Consider the following 17,152-nt stretch of genomic DNA (forward strand, 5'->3'; position numbering starts at 1 on the left):
CATCAACTTGGATTCCTCTTCTATTTAAATTCACCATGGTGGGTAGTGAATTCATGCACAAAGGCCAAGCAAAAATACGGATTTTTTCTGGAATATTCAGTTGCCATATTCTTTTCCATATGGGGCACGTACATCTCCCCTAGAAGTCTCAGCTTGGATGACTGAATCCAGCATTTTCTTGGCAACATAATAAGCACTCTTCACCGAGAAAATTCCTTTTTTATTACCCACCCAAATTATAGAGTCCTCTGGAAGGTGATGGCTGATGGGGATATTAAGAATGGTTTTTACCTCAAAAGGTAGGAAGATCTCAACCAGCTTGTCCCTTCTCCACATTTTTGTATCTTCATCTATAAGAGATGATACCATTGGAAATCCCCAAAGTCTTTTGGAGGAGAAATGACCTTGTAAGTCGTTGGGGTTGGCAGCCACTTATCATCCCAAATATGAATTAGTTTACCGTTCCCCACTCTACACCTAGTGCCTTGCTTAAGTACTTCGAAGCTTTTGTGAATACTTCTCCAAGCATAAGATGGGTTGCTTCCAATACTAGCCCTAAGAACGTCACAGTTAGGAAAGTATTTTGCTTTATACACCCGGACCATCAATGATGACGGCTCTTCAAGCATCCGCCACCCCTGCTTAGCAAGCATAGCCAAATTAAAAGCTTGGAGATCTTTGAAGCCCATACCACCGTCCCTTTTTGCTCTGCACATTTTTGACTAGCTAACCCAAGCAATCTTGGATTCTTGATGCTTTTGTCCCCATAAAAAATTCCTCATCATTCCTTCCATGTCATCACAAAAACTCTTTGGAAGCAAAAAACACCCCATTGTATATGTTGGTACTGCTTGAGCCACAGCCTTTATTAGTATTTCCCTACCTCCAATAGATAATAGTTTCTCCTTCCACCCCATTAGCTTCTTCCCAACCCTTTAATTAATTTCATTAAAAACTTGTTTCTTGGATCTGCCAATCATGGAAGGCAGCCCCAAGTATTGCTTTAGCTGGGTATCCTGCATTAAGCCAGGAATATCCTTCACCTCTTCTCTTTTTTCCTCCTTTGTATTTCAGCTAAAGAACACAGATGATTTATTTGTGTTAATCTTCTAGCCAGAAACTTCTTCGTACTTATAAAGGATTCTTTGTAATTCCCTGCTTTCTTGCTCACTAGCTTTGCAATATAGGATGCTGTCATCAGCAAAAAGGAGATGGGAAACAGTTGAGCAGTTTCTACAAATTGAGATTCCAGAGAGTCTGTTGTTTCTAGTTGCTTCCAAAATTAAACCTGTAAAACCTTCTGAACAAAGCATAAATAAGTATGGGGATATTGGGTCTCCTTGGCGTAGACCCCTTGTGGGGGGTGATACAACCTTGGGCAACCCCATTAATAAGCACAGAGTAAGTAACAGTAGTTATGCAATTCATAATTAAGCTAATTCATTTGTCATTAAAGCCCATTCTTTCCATGACTTTCTTTAAAAAACACCATTCTACTCGTATAGACCACCAATTTATACTTTATGTATGTCATAAGTAAATAAAATGCTCTCTCTCTCTCTCTCACTCTCTCTCTCTCTCTCTCTCTGAGAGTCAAATTACATTTTGTTCACGTGTGATATTAGGATGAGATTAGGCCTCTCTAAGTCAAATTACATTTTGTTCACATGTAATATAAGGATGAGGTTAGGCCTCAGTATGTAGTTAGGGATGATAACAAGCAAGGTGGGTGTCCTATCCCTCTTTAGGGTGGGAAATATTTATGTAGGGTGAGAGCAGAGCAAGTCAAGGATGACAACAAGCGGGGTGCACTCAAATCAAAGGTGTCCTATCCCCTCTTTAGGGTGGAAAAATTTCATGTAGAGTGAGTGAAGCAAGTCATGAACAAGGTGGGGTAGATGTGTTTTGCATCTTTAATAAGGTAGCATAATAATAATGAGTTAGAAATGAAAGATAAAGGGAGGAATAGTTGAGAGAGAGAGAGAGAGATAGAGTATTTTAAGGGATGCTAATAGAATATGTTAAAAATTAAATTATAAATACGATAAGTATAAAAGAAATATAAACTATATAAAAAAAAAATATTAAGTGACTGTTTGGATTGACGTTTCACGTTTGCGTTTTCTTCTTCTTCTTTTTTTTTTTTTGACCAACGCCTCTTGCACTGTTCATGGGACATAAACAGTGCATTAAGGCAAATAAACGTTGTTTTGTGAGTGTGAACAGTAACCAAAAGTTATTTTTTTATTGTTTTTATTTTTCAGAAAAATAAACGGTATTCAAACGCACCCTAAATATATATTAAATAAAACACACACATTTGAGACGAGACCAAATGAAAAGAAATGAGGCAAGCAAAACTTATCCTCATCCCATCACCCCCTTCAAGCTAGGAAAAATTCATGCAGGATAGAGGATAGATCAAGCTAGATGATAAATTTTTGCAATCCTTAATGAAGTTTAGAGAGTGGCATTTAGCAAATTCTTAAATTTTTATTTATTTATTTTGGTGTCACTTAAATTCTCCCCTTAAAGAAGTTCGCATGTAAGTCAAATCCATTCAACTGTAAATTAAAAAAATCCTTTCAACCACCCCAGTGTAACAAAGATGTACATATAATTAAAGGTGATTGAAGTGACTCTTTTAAAATCACAGCCAAATGGTCCAATGAATTAAATATGTTTTCTTGAAAACATTGTTTACAGCAAAGACTTAGAATTCTTTATGTACATATTTAGGGCTCGTTTGGTAGAGCATTTCAAATACCCATTTTCAGTTTTTAAATAATATTATATATTTTTTTACTCACATATATTTTAAAAAATTACAAATAACACTACTTAAACTCCTCTAGCAAACGGGCTCTTAGTATTATTAAATGCCAAATTGGTTAGCTTTACCTTATAACCATGTTACTATAATTTAACAAAAGAAAAACTGTTAGTAGAACTCCTTGTTAATTAATGTTTGAGATTGATGTTTAAGGTAAATAATTCCAAAATTCCTTAAATTTTGTGAAAGTATTAGGAACCTACTTTTATCCAACTAGTTTTGTTATTATTCATTTGTTAGAGGTATTATGGTCTAAAAGGCTCAAATTTATTAGTATAAGCTAATGTATTTATGAGCAAACAAAATAGTTTTAATTCTATTTGTATTGCCAGCACTACAATCATTGAATTAGTTGGCTGCTATATATACTTGAAAGTGAGATTCATTATAAAATACAAATTATATATAGTAAAGATGTAATCGTTCAAGACTTTTTTGTTGTGGAAGTAAATAGTCAAGTTAAACTAAATTAATTCTTTCTCTTGCATCGTCTCTCCTCTCTCAAATGCTTTCAATCTCCCAATAACATTTTTTTAACAAAACTATAGGGTGTTATTTTAGATAAAAGTTAAAGAACAAAGTTTTCCTTCAACTCATTATATATACAGAAACTTATAAAACTATTCACATGTATTATTTGAATAAGTTACAAAATTAATTAAATATGCCATGTAATTAAAAATACACTTGAATGGTTTTATCAATTGTCACGAAGCGGGTTTGAGGAATTTGAAATAAAAATTTCCCAAAACTTGAATGGAGATGAATGTAATTCTTTTCTAATACTTTATTTTTGTTAGTATACAAAACTTTTGTTTGCTATTCATAATTTATCCACTTTGGATTTGGAAGTTTGGGAAAAAAATAAGATTGAAGTGGGTTTCAAATCAGTGTAATGAACTGGCGGATAAGTTTATTTATTATGACATATATATAAACCTTCTTGAAGGAATTTCTTGTCTAAATAATTTCTAGGCAAGCTTTCATTGCCACCACCCTAGTTTATATTTTGCTATATCCTCTCATAATGATTGAGAGAGAAGAACAGTTTTGATAATTGATATATGATCCGACCACCTAAAAGGCATAATATTTTGAGACATAAGAGCCACGGCATATAGACAATCTTCTTTTTTTCTCATTTGCTACGCGTTTATTAAGCACGTGAGTAGCACATTCTGCAGAGAGACAAACCTTGTGGAGAAAGATACTCCTGCATAATTTGGTTTGCCTTCTTAATACATGCACCTCAAATTGGGTTTGGCCAATGCTTTTTATTTGAACTTGCCAAAATTGCTTAAGTAATGTATTCCCAACTATGATTTGTATATTAAAATTGGCATATATTAATGTGCTAACAATATTTGTAAAGATGACAAGATGAAAGATGAAAGTTTGCATAATTTTTTATAATTTAACTTGATGGTAGGCTATATCAATTTTTATACCATAATTCCATATAGGAAAATTTTTATTTATTTTTAAATCCTTTGACGTCTCATTAGAAACACTAAAAATGTGTTAGTTAAATTATAAGACTTTCTTGACTAATAATAACTTATGTGTTATCTTTTTTTTGTCGAGATCGGGGGAACTTATTTGAAGAGTTACATGTCATACGAGCGAATAACATTAAAGACACATTTCTCACAATAGTTGATATTGGATTTTGTTAAAATAATATCACTTTCGCATTAGGACACATATCTAACATTATTTTTATGATGCACCAATTAGAACGACTTATATAAAAGTTGTCAAAGATAGATGAAAAACAATTTTATCTAGATTGATTTGAAGAAATCTTATAAAATTTATTTTATGATAACTTATATAGTTATTTATGTATATTATTTAAATAAGTCACATGACTAATTTTATAAGCTTTGAGCTATTTGGTGTGTGTTAGAACATGTGAATTGTTCTATCAATCCACATCTTATGGGTTGGGAGGAGTTCTTCAAATCCATTTGTAAGTAAACCTTTTCATATATTGGTTTCTCAAAAAGTGAAAAAACCATGAGAGTGCCCACACCCCATGTGGAGGCTCCATGGTTTTCCTTTCTCTCTCTCTCATGAAAGCCATACTTTATAAGTTCCAGCTACTTTTCTTACTCACCACCCAGAGGAAACCACTCATTCCTCCCTCTCTCTCTCGTACATATCACTGAGTAATAAACCAAAAAAAAGATGTAGAAAAGTGATTGAGCTCTGTGCTGTAAATTATAACAGGAGGGGGGGGGGGTCTCTGAGTTGAGTTGAGTGTTTAGAGAGAGAGAGAGAGAGAGAAAAAGAGAGAGATTCAGTCATCATTTATTTGTTGTGGGGGCATCTTAAAAACGACAACTGAGGAAAGCAAAAGAAATGCAAGAACCATGCCTCTCTATCCTATACAAATCCCCATACCTTTTGTAATTTTCTACCCTCAAAAGAACAAATCTGTCACCCTTTTCCCCTCTCTCTCTTACATAATTAGACATTATAGTATCATAAATCTTCATCATAATAACAATTATTTTTTAAGGGAATGAGAAAGAGACCTATGTATAGCAAAGACAGGAGAGCATATGCTTATGGGACATAACCAAAACTATCCCAAATGATGTGCTCATTTAGATGGAGAAACAATTTTTTTTATTTTTTTATTTTTTTTCCTTTAAGAAAAAAACCAAATAAAATTCTTTTTTTTTGAGAGAGAATTTGATTGGGGAGTCATTGACTCTCTCCCTCAACAACACATGATGAGCCAATACAGCCAAGGACTATAATATAAGCGCGTGAAACTACCTCCAATCACAAAATGTTGTGATTCTGTATTATGGGTCCCAAACCTTCACCTTGATTCTCATTGGTGCGTGTGGCACACAAACACATGGTTGAGAGTGTGGAATTTTCTTACAAATTGGCTTGGGAAAAGATAGAAGAAGAAGAAAAAAAAAATGCGTAGTATAGTATATAGAGGTTTTTTAAAAAAAAAATAAATAAAAGAGTGTCAGAGGTTAGGGTCAAGTGAACGTGCAGTATTTGAAGCGCAGATCTGGATCCACTCAAAGCACCAAACCCAACTCAAACTCAAACTAAACAGCACAAAAACAATACAATATACACAATACATCACAACACACCAACACTTCTCTCACTCACTGCCACTCTTACCAGTCTTTTGTTTTTATACTTTCAAAGGAGAGAGAGAGAGTGTGTGTGTGTCTGTGTAAGGTAGTGTTTAGAAAGAGAGAATCTAGAGAGAGAGAGCTTAGGTAACTAGCTTTCAGCTTCTTCACTGCTCACTTAATAGCCCTGACCCCAAAAAACAAAGCAGCAGCAGTGAAGCAATTGAATGGTTCTTCTCTGCTCCAGCTGCTGCTGCTAGACTCTGCAAACCAGCATAGGAAGAAGGCGGTGGTTTGGCTTTTGTAGTAAAGTTTGACACTTTTGACTGCTATTATTTATGTTTGAAGAGAAAAATAGAGAGAAACAGCAACAGGAAAGTACCTTCTTTCATGGGTAAGCCTGATATTTCTCTCATACCCCAAGAGCTGGCTCTTTCAACTTTTAACTTTGAAATTGAAAAAAAGGTTGAGAAAAAAGTAAAAGGGTTTATACCTACACGTTGCTATTTCTTGCTCCTTTTGTTTCTGAAAACTTTTGCTCTTGTAGTTTCTTAACAGAGAAATTTAACCACCAAGTCATTTTTTTCTGTTTTTGTTTTTTTTTTTTGGTTTCCTTTTAACAAAGGCAACTCTTAGCACCTTCTCTTTTTAAATCAAACCACACGGGAATACTCCTTTTAACACTCAACTTTCCTTTCTTTTTTTCCTTCTCTCTTTACCTTACTTTTGTTGGGTTTTGCAGGAATAAGAGAGAGAGAGGCACTATACTATTCAGCATCACAAGTTGGTAGGTAGGGTTTGTGTGTGGTTGAGAAAGAAAGTTTACTTGTATAGAGTGAGAGAGAAAGATAACACTTTACTCTCACATACCCAAAGGAACAAACAAAACCAAAAACTAGGAGAGGCAGGTCGGTTGGTTGGTTTGGCGTGTGGAAGTTTTTAGTACCAAACCTTATATCACTCACACCTCATGGATGGTTACGAAGCAACAAGAATTGTGTTCTCAAGAATCCAAAACTTAGACCCTGAAAATGCATCCAAAATCATGGGTCTACTACTCATTCAAGACCATGGTGAGAAAGAAATGATTAGGCTAGCATTTGGTCCAGAAGCTCTTGTCCACTCAGTGATTCTCAAAGCTAGAAAAGACTTGGGACTAACTTCGAACTCTCCGTCTACACCTTCTACTCCCCCATCTCCATCTCCTTTTCTCTCAAGCAACACTCTTTCTATGTCAAGGCAAAATTCCACAGCTTCAAGGCTTGGTGGGATAAATATTCCTCCATCTTTAACTATTCCAAATCCTTCTTCAGCTAGTTCAGCTTCTTGGGCTGCTTTGTCTGAACTTCAAAGTCCAGAGGACTTAATTAGTCCTAACAATTTAGCTGTCGGGTCATCTTCTTCAACTACAATGAACTCTTCTGCTTCTTTACCCTTCTATGGAAGTGGTACCACTGATGTGATGGATGACTTTCAGCTCCAAGACCAGCTTTCATTCCTCAATGATGGCTCTCCCACCTTAGGCCCCAAAAACCCAGATTTATATTATCCTCAGTCAGACTTATCTTCAAGTCCAACTGGTGGTGGTGCTGACCCTATGCTTTTTCCTTCATATGGTAGTTGGGGAGGGTCTTTACATCGTAGAAGCTGTTCAGTTAGTGATGTTTGCTTGGGTTCTGAGGACCCAAATTCTGGCTTTGGATGGAAACCTTGTCTTTACTTTGCTAGAGGGTACTGCAAGAATGGAACTAGCTGCAGGTTCTTACATGGTGGACTTGGAGAAACTGTTGATGGTACTGCAATGGTTGGTTCACCAAGCAAGATTGATATGATGGACCAGTGCCATGAAATTCTTAGATCCAAATCTGCACAGCAACAAAGATTAGCTGCAGCCTCTCAGCTCATGGCCTCAGCTTCTTTTCCTTACTCTCCCAAGTGCATGAATATCCTCCTACAACATCAGCAACAAAATGATACTCAAAGGTACAACTTAATTACTGTATTTAAGCAAATTATTAAGCTTGGTCTTTTTGGGGTTCCATTTTTTATTGTTTTTGTGTACATGTAGAGCTGCTGCGGCTCTAATGATGGGTGAGGATATGCACAAGTTTGGTCGATCCAGGCTTGAAAGAAACGAGTTTTCAATGAATGGCGGGGCAGGAATGGTGAACCCAGCTTCAAGGCAGATCTACTTGACTTTCCCAGCTGATAGTACTTTTAGAGAGGAAGACGTGTCAAATTATTTCAGGTTCTACAGTCTTTACCCTTAGCATTGAATTGAGTTGTTATATGTGGAAAAATGATTGGTTTTGTTGCTAAATTGTTTTGATTTTGTTGGTGATAGCATTTATGGGCCAGTGCAAGATGTGAGGATTCCATACCAGCAGAAGAGGATGTTTGGGTTTGTTACTTTCGTTTATCCAGAGACTGTGAAGCTCATTCTTGCCAAGGGGAACCCTCATTTTGTTTGTGATGCTCGTGTGCTTGTTAAGCCTTACAAAGAGAAGGGAAAAGTTCCGGACAAGTACAGGCACTCTCTCACTCACTCTCATTTCTATCTTCCTTATCACATTGCTTGAAGTCCAAATTTCTATGTACTGCATGTGCTTATGCTGTAACGCTAGCTATTTGTTATTTGCAGGAAGCAACAGCAGCAACAAGTGGAGAGGGGAGAGTACTCACCTTGTGGAACTCCTACTGGAGTTGATGCTAGAGACCCATTTGATCTCCAGCTTGGTAAACAAACTAGTCTCTTGGAATGCATATATATATATATATATATATGTGCCTAAAATGCTACTTTTCTTTCAACTAATGGATTCGTTTGATTAAAGGATCAAGAATGTTTTACAATGCACAAGACATGCTGTGGAGGAGGAAGTTCGAGGAGCAAGCTGATTTGCAGGCTCTTGAACTTCAAAGTAGAAGGTTAATGGGTTTGCAGCTTCTTGATATCAAGAAACAACATCACCATCGTGCTCTCTCCACTGGCAGCCCTATTCCTTCGCCTACTCAGTCTCCCAATCCATTTAACCAAAACATTGTTCTTCCTTCATTCCAAAATGGCCCAGAAGTCCCAGAGGGTATGTCTCTAATCAATTTGTTATAGGTGCTACCTATGATTTAGTTTGAAATACCTTATTGCTAAAGTTTAAATTTTAAAAGAATTAGAATGAAGTTTTTGATTGTATTTGTTTGATTGCAGATAATAATAATTCTTCAAGCGCATCACCGGCCATTTCTGCAACTGCTCCTGCTGATCAGCAGCAGTTGCAGCAGACGGCAATCACTGTTGCCGGCAAAGAATTGACTGATAATGGTGAGAATGTCAATGGTAATGGTAATGGCAATGGGAAGCAAAGCCCCTCTCATGAAGAAAGTGACTTGCAAGAATGGTATGTAACTTTTATAAAGAATAATGGAAAGGCAACCCAGATTACTAAAGCACCTTTTTGTATCATTAGATTTGTATCAAATTTCTATTTTAAACCAAGCCAAAGACTTTCTATACATTTTTCTAATAGTGTATCTCATAATTGAGTGCAGTTTGGAGCACAACCTCCCTGATAGTCCTTTTGCTTCTCCAACCAAAGCAGCTGCAGACTTCTTCAGCAATGGAACTAGTGAGACAAATGTCTCAGATGCATCAGCTTCATCTACTAACAATAAATTGGCTACTTCAACAATACTTCCTGCCACTTCTACACTGGAAATGGCATCCTTCAAATCTTTCAACTGCCAAATGCCAAGGTACTCATTCGTTGCCATTAATGGCTATTGTTTAGTGCTTGCTCAATATCTGTAAATTTTAATGGGGTTTTCAATTCAGGTTCTCCTCTGGCCATGGTGCAATTGGAATGTATGCCGGCACCGGCGGACCAATTGGAATTTAGTTTTTCCTTAAAGGTCAGGTAATGAACTTTGGATTCCTTTCCTTGATAGCAAAACAGCATAATTTATTTGTTCTTGTTTAGCAAGCAAACAATTTGTGATTTGTATTCTGTAAATGAAGTTGGTTTTGTTTTTGTTTTGATTTGTTTTGGCTGTGTCTGCTCAAATATTTGCAGGAAAGATTGAAGGAAAGTATTATAACCAAACAAACTTTCCCCATATCAAAACAAGATCTGTAGAGAATCACCATCACCACCTCTCACCGCCAATTATCATCATCATGATCATCCTCATCAAATACTATACTACTTACTACCATACAAAATGCATACGTAAAAAGCAGTAAAGGAAGTGGGTCAGCCACTCCTTTCTTTGTTGTTGTTGTTGTTGTTGTACTATTTTCATCTTTCATTTTCTGTTGTTGAAGTTGAACCACAGGTAAAAAAAAAAAAAAGAAGAAAGAACATAGAGTCACACTGTCAATGTGTAGTAGTAACAAACTCCTGGCACTGTAATTTCTCTCATTTTCCCATTGTTTCCCCCACTAGAAACAAAAATCCCAAATTTAGTCTAGTCACTGTTAGTCTGTGTCTTTAGGGTGTACTCAAATCTTTGTACAGCAGAAGAAAAGAAAGAAGCAAAGAGAAAGCCAGAGGAGCTGAGGAAAAAGAGGTAAAAGCAGAACATAACTACAAGCCTGATTGATAGCCTCATAAAGGGTAATTTAGAATTAAAAAAAAAAAAAAGAGCCGAAGAAAAAAAGAAAAAAGAAAAAAGGAGGGAGGTTCTGTTTCAAGACTAAAAATAGAAGTACAATGTGGAATTTCTCTTACCAATTTAAATATGTATTTTGCTGTTTTTATTTGTAGTACTTAGTTTGTTATACACAGTATCAAACTATCAAAAACCCCCCTTAGATTACAAGACAGAAAGAGAGATTTGGAAAAGAAAATTCCTCAAAGAAAAGTTTTTTTCAAGTTTTTTTAAGTCTAATTGGTCTCTCTCTCTTTTTACTCTTTAGTGCCTTTTGATTTCAAGAAGAAGAATTTGTCTCTTTGTTATTTTTTTCATTTTTGTCATTATTTTTTTCCCTCCTCTTCCTTTATTATTGGTGTGGGACCCATCTGTAAATTTTTGCCATTATTGGAGGGAAAAGAAGTAGGGCCACAAAGGCACAACCTCACATGGGTAGGGTGCTGACAGTGCACGTGGGTCCTACTCATTTATAGGATGCCAGGTTGTGTGCGGGTCCTACCCACCAATACCCAAACCCATGTGAGTGATGCCACACTTTCTCTCTCTCTCTCTCTAAATATATATATAAATATATATATCCCCAGCCTTTACTTCCTCGATTGTTGACAGGAAAGGACATGCACAGATCTAAAAGTAGATGTAGATGCCCACACGTATGACAAAAGTGCACGGTCTTGCAAGAATCTTTTGGGGTCTGTAATTTTGTTTATATTTTTGACAGCGTGTGTGAATTTTTTTTTTTTTTTTTAATTTTTAACTATATAGTCTAGCGTAGTATAGTATAGCATTGGAGTTTGTAACAAAAGGTAAAGTGAGAAAAAAGAGAAACCAGGCTGGCTTTGGCAAAGCTATAGATAAGTACAAGCCGTCAAATTGGTGTTATATGACACGTATTAAGGGGGTGGGGACTTTGATGGGAGACCACAACCTGTTTCCTCGACGGTGAGTGAATGAAAAAAAGAAAAGAAAAAAAAGAGTGCCTTTTGTTTCTAGACCCTGTTTGGTTTCCTGGAAAGTCATCATTAGTTTCTTTCAATCATGGCCCAATTTTTTCCACATAGAGATAATCCCTGATAGAGACATGTTTTGTCCACATTAACATAATTGTTGATTTTTGTCTTTAAAGTAACAATACGATTGTGGGTATGTAGTGGGAGAATCTAGGACTCGTTTCAGTTCAATCTCTTAGATTTTTAGCTATAATTGCTAAGGTAGTTACCAAATCAGTAAAATTTACGTTGTGTCTTTTTTTTTTTTTTCCAAATGTTTCGACTGTCTACAACTTTCGAGGAATTTTCAAGGATTGGTAAGTAATTTATTGGAACATTGTTTTTGAATACCATGCATTGGTCAACATTGGCCACTAGAATTAAGAAATCCATGAGTCTCAAATTTTTTTTTTTGAATAGCATGTTTCTCAATTTTCTGTGTTGTTTAATTTGTATCCAAATTCCTAAGTCATTGGTCAGCAACATTAAAACTCCTTGAAAATTTGTAGTCGAATGCGATTCAACTCAGCCAAATTGAACTGGATCATTAATGATAATCTCTTGATTTCTAGGCAATTAATTCTAGCACCAAGTACCTAGTACTACTTAATCGCTAACGACAGCTAATGTGTTTCCATTGGGTGGTCATGGAACAATATTTTGTGAATACAATGCAAAAGTAGATAGTCAATAGCATATTAAATTTTCCTTAAATGATGATCTAAAATCTAAAGCATCTTCAAGGAATAAACTTTCTCAATTAACCAAATCTATGTGTGTTTAATACCAGAAATACATCATTTTGTGGGGGCTTGACATGGCACCCTACCAACCTTTGGATGAAATACCAACCCTTGGACGGAATACCTAATTGATTGAAAGAAGCTTGATATAATTAACTTAACTGGTAAACTTCTTCTTTTTGAACAAGGAACATTTAGTTTGAATCTTGTATTGGCTTGATGGTAAAGAACAATAATCAAGGTGCCTATACCATAAATTTCAAATCTTATGATGTCTAAAAAAAAAAAGAAAAAAAAAAATCATTATGTTATTAAGTACTCCTTATGTCTTACATTGTTTTTCTTCTATTTAATTTAGGGATGTTCTAAAATATGGTTGTTTTTTGCCGCCGTGCCACATTTTGAATGTTAATGGGCATTAGCGTTTGCAGTTTGGTACAATACAAAAGGTGAGCCCAACACTCAAATGACACCTGCTTGTGATGATGGCCAATTGTATGACTTAAATATCCACATAGAGACAATAACCCACCTATAAAGAATTAAAACTGAAGTAGCTTGATAATTATAATTCATTTTATTATTAGATGGGAAAATTTTGAAAGAGGTGGTGAGCGAGAGAAAGAGAACTCTACTCGTGCTATAAAAAACACACAGCAAACCTACTCTCAAATTAGTTGTATATAAACTAATGAATTATTAGGGCATTGAGATAATTTTGACAAATCACTTGGTCATGCTTCTATAGAAGCTCAACTGAACTACTAAGATCTGTTTTAACGTAGTCTTTGGTTTTTGGAATTTAGAGAGGGTTGCAACCTTGAGGATTGGGTTTCCTGGGATATTGCGATAATTTGGTATAATGTCGATTTGAATAATCTGGTTTGATGCCAGGTAAGCTCTTAAAGCTCATTTGGGAGAAAGGAAAGAAATGAAAATAATAATTTTATAATATTCTTTTCTTCTGTTGTTTGAGAGTCTTAATAGAGAGAATAGAAATTCAATTGTCTTGTTTGAGAATTTAAGTGAGGAGAAATGAAATGAGTAAAAGGGAACGTTCATTCCTCTCTATTTCTTTAAATTTTCACTTCCCTCAAAATTGGGAGGAATTGGAGGGATTAGAATTAGATTTAATAATTTTTTTTTTAACTAAAACTCCCAAAATACTCCTATATATTTAGCCATTTATTTTAAAATAGAGGTTTAATAGTAATATTGTTATAAAATGATTCCGTAAGGACTTGATATGCGACCCAAGCTCACCGAGAACAGTGAAAGTCAACCCAATAAGCCCAAAACAATAAATTTGTTAGAGAGAGGATCTTATAAGTGAACTACTAAACCACGTAAGATCAAGCTTGAGATGGATTGAGTCCAAATTGATAGAATTAGACACACATATTCAACAAAGTATCTTCCTCGGACCAATTCGAGGACAAAGTGTTCTTATATTGATCATTTTTTTTGTTTACAAAGTGTTTTTCTCTCTCCTTTATTTTTCTCAATTTTTCATACCCTATTTTTATGAAGGAAATTTCCTTATATAGTCCCCCCAATACATCCCAACCTTCTGCACATTCAATTTCTAGGAAATCCTTTAGATGCTTGTCCCATCAAGGCCTTTTTGGAGATAATAGGAAGGGCTGTGAGCTAGGAAAACATTATTCAATTGTCATTTCTCCATAAATACAGTTAGTTCAGTTGGTATAGTGCATTTAATGTAGTAGTGGTAGTCACCTTTCTAGATGTTTCTTCTTTTTATTGCTGATATGACTCTGCTACTTCCCTTGGAGCTCATCCTTCCTAGAGTGGTTGACTTCCTAAAGTGCTCCCGAGGTGCCTTTGTTCCTCGAGAACCTCGATTACCATGACGGACTCCTTTTTCCTCCTTAGCCTTCCGGATCATGTACGAATGTATCTTTTAACTATTCTCGGGTACTTTATCATCCTCAGATAGGGCTCGTAGCCCAAAAATGTGCTCGGATCACCTGCTTCACAGATTCTATTCATTTCCCTCTATGTTACTCCCAAATAAGGTTACTTATCTTCTATTCCTTTATTTAAAACATCCTAATAAGGTTACTTAATTTCATTCCATTCATTTCTTTTTCATTAAATACATTCAATTCCTTTGTAATCATTCTATTTCATTCAATTCCATTCACTTCTAAACTCATAAACAAAGCTTATTTTATTGGCTCATGAATTTTGCAAGTACTCCATACATTGCAATCTTTCCCTTTAGGCCAATGGGTGAGCTTAGACTAAGGCCTCTCTTGCCTTCCAAGCCACACTCTCTCAAATTTTCTAATAGTTTTTCATATGGGCTTGAAAAACATAAATGTGAGAAAAAGACGAAATAATTTGCCCATTGATATTTGAGCTTGCTATAGCAAAAATGGGTTTAGCAAAAATGGACTTTGACAATGATTTTCTTTGAAAAGTCAATGAATATAATATTGATATATTTTCCCTTTTATTTCATTTTCTTTATAAATTTCTTTTGTGTTTAATTATTGATGATAGTTTTGATAATTTATTTATTTATTTTATTTGAGAGTGTTCCTTAAAAAAGTATGTTTTTTCCAAATAAGACCGACCATATATATATATATATATATCATATCCCTACTAAATCTTGTAATTGAAAATGATTGATTTTCCAAATTAAATAAAGGGTTAAGTTAAAAAAAATTTATATATTGTGTTTATTAATTTTTTAAAATAAACAATATTCCTTTAAAGTCAATAATAAAAGACTTAAAACAATAGGAGGATATTTGATATTTCAAATAGAGTCCCATCTATTTCCATATCCTTCATTAATTTTATATTTCATTAGTTTTTTCTTGGTGGGCAAAGGTAATTAAGATATGTATTTGCATGGAGTTGCATGTTACTGTCAACCACAAATAATAAAGAAACTTATCCATTGCACACTCTAAAATTAGTCCAAGTGTTCTTTTCTTGGTATAATTATTGTATGTTTATCCATTGCACACTTCTAAAATTAGGCCAAGTGTTCTTTTCTTGGTATAGTTACTGTATGTTATTTTATTTGTCTTCGGTTGGCTTTGAGACTTTGAGATAATAATGACTTGGCTTCATTACTTCCTAGCCATATATTCTTTGCACTACTATGCACGTTAACATTGGGCTCCTCTGCTTCTTCATTACCTAATTGAGACCAACAGGGATTAGATGCAGATATTGAAAGGAAAGTATATATATTTATCATTCTTGTGTAATCCATTATCACACTTTGATTGAAAAAGACGAAATGCTTTTTTTTTTTTTTTTTTTTTTTTTTTTTTTTTTTTTTAAGTAATTATCTATCTTATTAAAAAAAATCTTGATGGTAAAACTCCACATCACAAACTTTTAGTTTAGAAAGTTTTGTTAGAATTTTTTTTTTGTGATGAAAATTTTTCTAGAAAAAACTTACATGGTAAAACATATATTACCGTAAACACAGGCATGTAATATATATGATTGCCCTAATCATCAAATGGCTTGTCATTTTCATAGATTTGGATCTATGCTTGTGTTTGATGACATAATAAAGCAAATAAAGCATTTTTTTTTTTTTTTTTTTTTAGGCCATTTCTAAATTAGTGGGCTAATTACATGCTTTGGTTAAGCTGACCTTTCATCACCAAGTTTGTTGACAATGCCAAACTTAGACAAACATGAATAATGTCTATTTTAATTAATTATCTATTAGTGCATATATGAAAGTAACATCAGCATGTTGTTAGGTTAATTTGAGTCTAATCACATTGAGGTTATGAAGTCATGCTCACCTCAGATTCCTCCTTTTTTTTTTTTTTTTGGAAAAAAAAAAGGATAAAACAAATAACATCACTTAAACCATAAAGAAGACTTTAAAGTTCTATTAAAAAATAAAAAGAAAAAAAAGAATAAGATGACTTCAAAGCATTGTTCTTAATTCCTAACTAGAATATAAAATAAATTTCACAATAAATTTAAAGAATTTTTTTTTTATTTGCCTTTATTCAGTCGCTTTCATCCACTAATATAAACACTATGTCCTAAATCTTTCCTTATTTCTTGGGTGAAGTGAGAATTCGAACTCTAATTCTCTTAATAAAAGAGAGTAGATTACACCACTGCACCACAAAACTACATATTATCTTTTTAATTTTAATTTTTTTTTCATTTTTAATGAATCAATATTGTCCTTTCTTATTATTTATTTATTTATTTTATAGAAAATTGTCCTTTCTTACAGTATCATTGTTAGGTAAGGATTTTAATTTTAGGGGACCAAAGTCAGGTTATTAATGAATACAACGCATTACTGAAAAATTGTTTGGAGGAGGAAAGGAATATACTTCATCTGAGGACTTGAAAGCCCACTAATATGCGTCCATTTAGAATACGTAAGTGTCCATTTAAAATCGCTTCCATAGGCCCCTTTTTAAAAATGAGCTAACGCCACAATTGATTAGTGTAAAAGGCAACATTTGGGGGAGAAATATCTTGTGAGATGGGTTTATGCACTGCCTCTCTCACATATTATGGGTTATGTTGTGAGGATGTACGCATTAACTTAATTGATAAAATCTCTTTTTTTTTTGAGTTTGAATTCTTTATACTCCAAAATTAATTAGTGTCTTAATCTGATAATAAAGAGTAATCATTATAGAGCAGAAGTCATAGGTTAAAATTCTATGATACGTCTAAAAAAAAAAAGTGCCCTTAAAAGATTATTTTTTCATCTGAGAAATCAGACATTAGTGCCTTTTATTTTCCACGCATTCCTTCTCATTTACTCAGATCAGTTCAGCATTTGAGTCCATTTCTATT

General features: G+C 34.3%; 1 protein-coding gene across 3 annotated transcripts; it reads left to right on the plus strand.

Moving 5' to 3' along the window:
* Positions 1–5,835: 5,835 nt before the first annotated feature.
* Positions 5,836–10,817, plus strand: LOC115983719 (zinc finger CCCH domain-containing protein 53). Of its 3 annotated transcripts, none has more exons than XM_031106477.1 (10): positions 5,836–6,337; positions 6,686–7,926; positions 8,012–8,191; positions 8,288–8,473; positions 8,585–8,679; positions 8,778–9,026; positions 9,149–9,338; positions 9,490–9,693; positions 9,773–9,854; positions 10,011–10,817. In XM_031106477.1, the coding sequence occupies exons 2-9, from the start codon at positions 6,914–6,916 to the stop codon at positions 9,834–9,836; spliced, it is 2,181 nt and encodes a 726-aa protein (XP_030962337.1). In that variant the 5' UTR covers positions 5,836–6,337; positions 6,686–6,913; the 3' UTR covers positions 9,837–9,854; positions 10,011–10,817. The 3 variants fall into 3 exon arrangements, with proteins under 3 accessions (XP_030962337.1, XP_030962338.1, XP_030962339.1); XM_031106478.1 differs by having other exon boundaries at positions 9,773–9,849; XM_031106479.1 differs by having other exon boundaries at positions 5,837–6,337; positions 8,288–8,467.
* The last annotated feature ends 6,335 nt before the right edge of the window (positions 10,818–17,152 follow it).

This window comes from Quercus lobata, chromosome 4, assembly GCF_001633185.2.
Source record: "Quercus lobata isolate SW786 chromosome 4, ValleyOak3.0 Primary Assembly, whole genome shotgun sequence".
NCBI classification, from domain to species: Eukaryota; Viridiplantae; Streptophyta; class Magnoliopsida; order Fagales; family Fagaceae; genus Quercus; species Quercus lobata.

Bases quoted from the DNA above. Each gene is read 5' to 3' on its own strand.
- LOC115983719 (XM_031106477.1), top strand. From the start codon at position 6,914: ATGGATGGTTACGAAGCAACAAGAATTGTGTTCTCAAGAATCCAAAAC. The intron at 7,927-8,011 runs GTACAACTTAAT...GTGTACATGTAG, and splicing joins CAACAAAATGATACTCAAAG to AGCTGCTGCGGCTCTAATGA. The intron at 8,680-8,777 runs GTAAACAAACTA...GTTTGATTAAAG, and splicing joins CCCATTTGATCTCCAGCTTG to GATCAAGAATGTTTTACAAT.